The sequence below is a fragment of the Labrus bergylta genome, chromosome 19 (assembly GCF_963930695.1).
Source record: "Labrus bergylta chromosome 19, fLabBer1.1, whole genome shotgun sequence".
Classification (NCBI taxonomy): domain Eukaryota; kingdom Metazoa; phylum Chordata; class Actinopteri; order Labriformes; family Labridae; genus Labrus; species Labrus bergylta.
The window spans coordinates 792765-800814 of record NC_089213.1 but is presented as its reverse complement, the minus strand read 5'-3'; the positions used below and the strand labels follow the sequence as shown (position 1 = coordinate 800814).

Here is an 8050-nt window from a genome sequence, read left to right as displayed (position 1 = left end):
ATCAACTTTTTTACAATAACAAAGAAACGATCTCCTTTATGCAGTTTTATAATCAGATTTAAAGAATTACTGTAACAACCAAAAAGAAAAGAATAAGCTCGTATATGAAAACATGATAATAAACATGACAGGACTCAAAAACACGTTCACACACACACACGGTTTAAAAACTGTGTGTCTTCCTCTGATTCCTGATTCCTCTTCCCCATTCACCTGTGACTCTCTTTTCTCTCTGCCTGTAGCTGTGGTTACCGCCTCTGTCCAGGTGACGCAGCAGCAGAAGTAATGTTTACATGCAGTGTCTTCCTGACTTACCACACACACCACCAGAACAATGACTAGATCCTGAATTAAAGGCTTATTTCATGTAACTCACTGGGTTCAGGGTCCTCTCTTTGTCTTTCAGGTATTTTGATTTGGAAGCATCATTTGTTGCTCCACAGCCGGGTCGTTTACCGCTGTAAGATCAGAAACACAATGTTAGCACACATCCGACTCTGAAACCATCATTTACACCAGAAAACACTCCAGAAACCCTTTTTCATTTACAGAGTTCATTTAAGGTCAAACTTAATATAATAAAATCAAGTTCTACTTACGGGATGGAGGGCGTTTGGCTGAAACAGAAAAAAAAAGATTGTTCTAGATTTATTTCATTGAAGGTTATTTAAGGTCCCCTCAAGAGAACTATTCACCAGATGTAAATATAAAAAACCTGTTTGAATGTTTCCACTTTGCTCTCTCACCATTTCTCTTCTTATACAGGCAGAATCCAGCCGCACAGACGATGGTTACAAGAAGGAGAACAACAGCGATGATGACAATGATCATGTAGATGGGATTCACTGTTGAACACAAACAACACACAGTCACACAACCTGTGATCAAACAGGTTAAAGGTTCATTAAAGACAAAGTTTCTCCTTCTGTCAGTTAGCTCGTCTTCATCACTGTACCTTTGATTCATTTTCTACATGTAGTTGTTTTTTCCCTTCACCTTTATGTCTTTTATTTCCATGTTTGATTGTGGCACAATGGTAACCGCTAACGATTACATTCAAACCCTTTTTTCTCAATATTATTGATTTAAAGTAATTTAAAGGTTAATGCGGCTGCACTGTGGTAACGAGCGGACAGACGGTAAAAAACAAAACGATTCTGTCCATTAATAATCTCTTTAAAGATCTCTGTGTTTGTTTCATCCTTATCCAAACCTTTAAACTCTTTTTCTGAATACTTTTACAATTTGAAGAGTTTGAAAGAAAGAAAAAGTCACAACTAAACTTTCCCTCCATCACACGACTGTTACAGTCAAATCCTCTCTTTCATCACTTCTCATCGAGGTCTTACCGTAGTTGGTCTTGATCTCTCGTTTGTCCAGTTTGGTGACGATGTCCTCCTTCACACCAGAGAGCTGAAACACACAGTCGTACTTCCCCCAGTCATCAGAGGGCAGTTGAAGGTCAGCGCTGATCTGGAAGGAGCCGTCGTGGTTGGGGAGGATCTCTCCCTTGTCCACGTCCTCGTGAAGCTCCTCTCCATCTTTCCTCCAGAACATCATGGCTCTGTTGGGGTAGAAACCTGTAGCGTGGCAGGTGACCCGAGAGGAGGGAGTCTTCTGGAGGAGAGACACTGTGGGGAGGTCTGGAGGACAAACAGGAAGACAGATTAGAGTTTCTTTATCAGGATTTACTCTTAAATACTGTTACAACTCATGTTTGATGACACTTTTTAAATGTACTGGGAAAAAAAGGGACTTTAAAATCCAGTGAGTCAACAATGAAAATCAACCTTATTAAAGTATAATTCAAAGAAGAGAGGGTCAGAGGGGAAGAAACAGAAGAAGAGAGGTGAGGGGGGTTCAGATGGATTGATGAAGAAGAAGAAGAGGAGAGAGAGAAAGTACAATAAAAACACAGAGAAACTTTGAGAGAGAGCGATGAGCAGCAGAGAGAAAGAGATCTAACATGAAGGGAAAGGTAAGGGGAAGCTTAAAGATGAAGACAGAGCATGTGTGATAGAAACGTGTGAAATATTTATTGTTCAATTACAAGATAAACAAGAAAAGAAGAAGATGAACATTGTCAGAACTCAACTCCATCAGGTCATTTGATCCTACCTGTTCTCATCAGAGAGCTCCTCCCATAGTTCACAAAGTCCTTCAGCCAGTCAAGACACTCCTTGTTGAAGTAGTTCTTAAGATACTCTAACTCAGCTTTGTTATTATCCCATTTCTGTTTGGTGGCGACAGCCTGTTGTTGTGGAGCAATATACGTCATTGTCTTCGTGTCCAGAACTATGAAGTCTTCTCCATCATAACCAAACTGACTGTAACCATTAACATCTCCAGTCTCATCATCCCACTCACAGCCTTCCATCCTCTGGAAAACGTGAACACCTGAGAGAGAGAGAGAGAGAGAGAGGTATAGTTTAAATCCTTTATTATTACATCAGAGACACACTGAGTCTCTCTCTCTCTCTGAGTTGTAGTCCTGACTAGCAGACTCAGATTAAACTGGTCCTGGACTGAACGTGGACTCTCTGTGGATCAGTCCAACATTTCGCTCGTCCTGTGAGAAACCACACACTCGACTGTCCCGAGCTGTTCTCCAAGTTTCCTCTGAAGGAGAGTCTCAGTCCAGGATCAGTCTGTAGACTCCTCCTGCTCGGCCCTCACAGAGTTCAGCAGTGTGTTACTACAGCTGCTCACAATAAGGCAGAGACCACCAGGACCAGTATGGAGACTGGGAGACAGTCTGTGCGTCCTGATTGCTTCATCCATCTGTCAATCATTCAACACTAACAACAGCTGTTTCCAGCTGCAGATGTTTGTTTGATGCTGCCTGAGAGGACGAGCCAACACTGAGGTCAGAACAGTGGAGATCATCTCATCTAATGTGTACTTGGACTTTTTATGAAGAGCTCAGAATAAAGATTCATGATCACATTATTTGGATTGATTCATGAACCAACCACTTCTTTTGAAACGTCAACAAAGAATAAGGTGAACTTTTCAAACAGCTCCAGAATAACACTGAACGCTGTTTCATTTACAATCATATCAAACTGATCAAAGCAGCTAATTGTCATATTTGACAAACTGGAAAAAACATTTTGGACCTTTTGGATTCAAGAGACTGAAATAATGAGTCCATGATCAAAATGATTGTCCCTTCATTTTCTGTGGATCATCTCATCAATGAATGGACTGAACTGTTCAGCCTGATGAGTGAATCATGGCGTACAAACACTGTTCAAGTTTCATTCATCTCATTTAATCTAGATTTATAATTCACATGTAGAATCTGGGATGGAACCTGAACATCAGTACGGTCCAGTTCATACAATCCAATATGTTTCATACCACATATTTAGAGCGTTAACTCATTATTCTTGTTATTATTGATGATGTAACGGCTTTTTTTAAATCAATCAATAAATGTTTGAATCTGTTAAATGTCAATAAAAAGTCAAACAAGTCCATCACAACTTCTCAGAGGCTGATATTAAATCTTTAAATGACTTCTTTAGTCTGAGCGACACTGAGCAGAAAGTCATTCATTTAAAGAGTTTATTATGAGACAGACACACCGTCATCACATTCATCTAAATGAATCTAATCTAAATGAATATAATCTAAATGAATATAATCTAAATGAATCTAATCTAAATGAATATAATCTAAATGAATATAATCTAAATGAATCTAATCTAAATGAATCTAATCTAAATAAATCTAATCTAAATGAATCTAAATGAATCTAATCTAAATGAATCTAAATGAATGTAATCTAAATGAATGTAATCTAAATGAATGTAATATAAATGAATCTAATATAAATGAATCTAAATGAATCTAATATAAATGAATCTAATCTAAATGAATCTAATATAAATGAATCTAATCTAAATGAATCTAATTTAAATGAATCTAATCTAAATGAATCTAATTTAAATGAATCTAATATAAATGAATCTAATCTAAATGAATCTAATTTAAATGAATCTAATATAAATGAATCTAATCTAAATGAATCTAATCTAAATGAATATAATCTAAATGAATATAATCTAAATGAATCTAATCTAAATGAATATAATCTGTAGTTGTTCTTGTTCATATTTCGGACACAGGGAGGTCAGTACAGTAGAGTTGTACTGTTTGACCTTTGACCCCTCTGATCTGATGGTCATATTTATCATGGCGTCCTGTCAGTCAGCTTCATGAAAACATGCTGCTCCTCCTCTCATGTGAGGACCCAGCAGAAGCAGCCTGTGTCCCATTTGGGGTCCTGCTCCTCAGTTTGAGAAACCAGGCAGTAATGTTCCTCTATCAGCTGTGTGTTGTTGGTTTGTTGTGATGAACAGGTTTGTTTTTCTAAAAGGAGAGTTCACATGTGGGCAGCTCAGTAGAGTTCTTGTGATGTAATCTAGTGGAGATCAAGTGTTAATAATGTCTGTAGATTATTATGGGATGGACAGAAACACTGAATCAGAGCAGTACAGCAGCATCCAGGAGTCTGAGTCTCTGAGATGTTTCTGTTGAGTCTGACTGTTTGTTTCAGACGAGGAAAGACTTCATCCAACAGATTCAACCATGAACACACACTCCTGACTCTGTGTGTGTGTGTGTGTGTGTGTGTGTGTGTGTGTGTGTGTGTGTGTGTGTGTGTTTGTGTGTGTGTGTGTGAGAGTTTAATATATGTGTGTGTGTGTGTGTGTGTGTGAGAGTGTGTGAGTGAGAGAGTGTGTGTGTGTGTGAGTGTATGTGTTTAATATGTGTTGGGCCACGCAGGCTTAGAACAGTCAAACAATGGACTTGGGCCTGCACCCCTGTGGGAAGTCTCATTTGAGTGATTCACTGAAATCACAAGGAAGCCTAAAAGGATTCCATATCCCAGAATTCCCTGCGGTACTTCACACCTACGTGTGAGGTAAAGGGGGGACCGGAACCTGAGGGAGACCCCACAGGAAGGCGGCCAGGTGACAAAATTTCAAGACTTCCATTGCTCGGAGACCCAAGCTTATCTCCTGTTTCCTGCAACAATCTTCCTTTGTTTTAAGTTTTGGCGCGCAGGTAATCCGCGGCCGGCAGTGTTCTAAATTCCGAGCTCGGATTGTCCAGTGAACGCATCTCAGTTTCTCGGAGAGCGTCAGACTATAACAGATTATCAGAAAGATAACGGTCTTATTCCGTCCTGCAACGAAAGGACATCAACGGACATCTCTCCACTCGACGGAGAACCAACGAAGCCGCTCTCGCCGTAAGGGACCCTCGCCGCCATCAGACGCCTCTGCACCAGGACGGACAGAAGATCTGCTCCATCGCCGGACTCTTTTCCTTTCACCAATCGCGGACAAAGCGATTCACAAGTGAGGCTTAATTAGGTCTGGGCAGAATTAGCTTTAGAGAGTGTTTTTAACAATTGTTGATCAAAGCAGAAACTGTAATTTTTATCTTTGTTGGACCTGCGTCCTGAGTTTTAACTGTTTAAAACTCTTGTTGTTTCGGACCGCTGCGTCCTATATGTGTTTAGCGTAACAGCGTTATAACCGGGTATTACTCTTCTGATCAGAAAGGCCAGTGTAAGCCGTATTAACTTGAATTCGGCTATTGGTTTGTTTCTGTGAATGAAGGGAATTACTCCGAGTTGTGGCGCGGGAGTCGGACTGTGATCCGGCCTCTTCAGGCACGCATTTCTCTTTTATTCTATTTTATCCTCTTTTATTTCCCCTTCTACAAACATACACACACACACACATATTCCTGTGTAAACGTACATCTGGAGACCAACTCCACCACCGCGCCATTACGCACAGAGATCTATACACTCGCAGCTATCCAGACGCCTCAGAGACACAGATCGTGTAGGGCCGAACTCAGTCTCTTTTAGACCTTAAGGCCACATTTAGGTCTTTGTTAGGTGGTGCCCCAAAACGAGATTAAACATAGTTTAATGATATTTTATTTATATTATTAATAAGTAAGTATAATTATTAAAGAATATAACCAAAGTTGACTTGATACAACCCCAACATATGTGTGTGTGTGTGTTTAATATATGTGTGTGTGAGAGTGTGTGTGTGTGTGTGTGTGTGTGTGTGTCTAAGTTTAATGTGTGTGTGTGTGTGTGTGTGTGTGTGTGTGTGTGTGTGTGTGTGTGTGTTATAAACAATCTTTTTTCAGTATAAATTGAATCATAAACAAACCTCCAGTTTGGTTGAAGCGCCGCTTTAAATTGTCAAGGTTGACTTTGAAGGTCTGCTGGTGACCCACAGATTTCTCAGTCTCCCTCTCCCAGTAGTCAGCATCATCATCTGTGACTTTGTTCATCCAGTCCTGTTTGGGTACGAATCTCTTGGTGTTACTGTCGTAGTATTCTATCTGAATATCATCAACCATCCCAACCATCACAAACTCTGGGAAGTTTGTGACTTCAGAAGACGTCGTGTAGAAATACTTCATAGAGTGCATCTCTGTAAGGACAAAATGTTTTCATCAGTTTAATCTGAAACTTTTTGCATCATTGAACAAAAGTTATTATCCAGCACACAGAATCAAAAAACACTTCCAGTACATTCAACCAAACCTGATCATCTCTCTGCAGTCATTAAATACTCCAATTAATTTAGAGATGAAAAGAAAAAGTTCTCCTGGAACTCTTATTCTGATATTTCTGATTCAAGTGTTAGAAAATGTTTTTATACTGAAATTATTTATTCAACAAGTCAAATATTCAAGTGATGCAGTCATGCCCCTGACTTTCATTGACAGATATGTTTCATTAAGTGGATTTTTTATTGACTTCTTGACATCTCATGACTAGTCCTCACGTAGGCGGGTTTTATTATTTGAGTTTTGAAAGGACAGTGTTTGAGGACAGCAACAAAGAAAAACTATTGAACAGTATATGGAGCACAGTTTAAGAAGCTGTGTAGACTGAGTGGAGCTGCACAATCAGCCAGCGCAGAAAAACTCAATTAGAAAAAACTCAACTAAAAAACTTCAACTAAATGACAGATCATTTCTGAATCCTGCATGTTGTCTGCTTTCTGAATGCACGTCGATCATTGTTCTGTTTTTAATCTGCTCTTTAGAAAAATATGCACTGCTCAGAACAAAAAAGCTTTTAGATAAATCTGTGCAGGAATAAATGTAACCACTTTGAATAAAGTCTACAAACTTTGTAGTCTTATTAATGCTGAATTGTTGAGGCTGCTGTGGATGTTTTTTTGACTTTCACAGATTAAAACCATTTATTTCTTTTTGTGTGGGAAACACAAACTGAGCTGTGACGTTTCAGTTTGAGAATAAAGTCGTGACTGCCCTCTGGTGGACAAACTCTGTAATGCAGACTCTGTTTCTAAATGATGTTCAAGCTGCTTCACTGTTTTCTGTCACTTATCGGCCAACATAAGCACAGAAAACTAAATATGTGCAATAAGCTCACATCAGCAGATATGTGTTTCTAGATCCACTAAACAGTCTGATGTTTGACTTCAATGAAATGTTGGAGCTTCAGGGTTTATGTGATCTCAACTAAACAACAAACAAACATGTAAAAGATGAAGATCATCTGTGGAATAGCTTTGAGCTTATTCATATTTCATATACAAATATTCAGAGGTAAAACAATAAACCGAGATTAACTTCATTTTGAGGGTCAGGAGGTTGATTATGTTTCTGATTCTTTGAGCACATATTTGAGTTTGATCCTCACAAAATGAACTTTAATGACTGTGACACTCTGATTATATGTTAATTATCACAATTCATTCAAGTGAAATAAGTATTTATACCACATTAATTATACTACATTAATAACAAAACACTTTTTCTAACATTAAAGTGTCATGAAGGACTTAAAGAGTCCATTTAAATGCTCTGTTAATGGTTTTAGAGGTGAAACACTTTGAAGGCATTTAGTTCCTTTTTCTTTCTGAATCAGAGTCTATCTGCTGTGTTCACTGTAGTTATGCTGCTATTTTAACATTCATGGTCCTGTTCATATGAACCGGGCCTTCATCATTTCTCGGCTTGTCTTTTGGAA

The 8050-nt window shown here is 38.7% G+C and overlaps 1 protein-coding gene across 3 annotated transcripts in view; it reads right to left on the bottom strand.

The window, feature by feature from the left end:
• The window catches only part of LOC109975489 (major histocompatibility complex class I-related gene protein), a 58614-nt gene that overhangs the window by 1732 nt on the left and 48832 nt on the right, over positions 1-8050 (bottom strand). For 2 of the 3 annotated variants that reach the window (XM_065948105.1, XM_065948104.1), the window contains exons 2-7: positions 6210-6476; positions 2119-2397; positions 1350-1643; positions 747-845; positions 600-617; positions 377-458 (exon numbers count right to left, since the gene is read on the bottom strand). In XM_065948105.1, the coding sequence (XP_065804177.1) occupies positions 403-458; positions 600-617; positions 747-845; positions 1350-1643; positions 2119-2397; positions 6210-6476 (1013 nt within the window). In that variant the 3' untranslated portion in view covers positions 377-402. The remainder of the gene's footprint in view (positions 1-376; positions 459-599; positions 618-746; positions 846-1349; positions 1644-2118; positions 2398-6209; positions 6477-8050) is intronic. The other variant, XM_065948106.1, reaches the window with a different exon arrangement.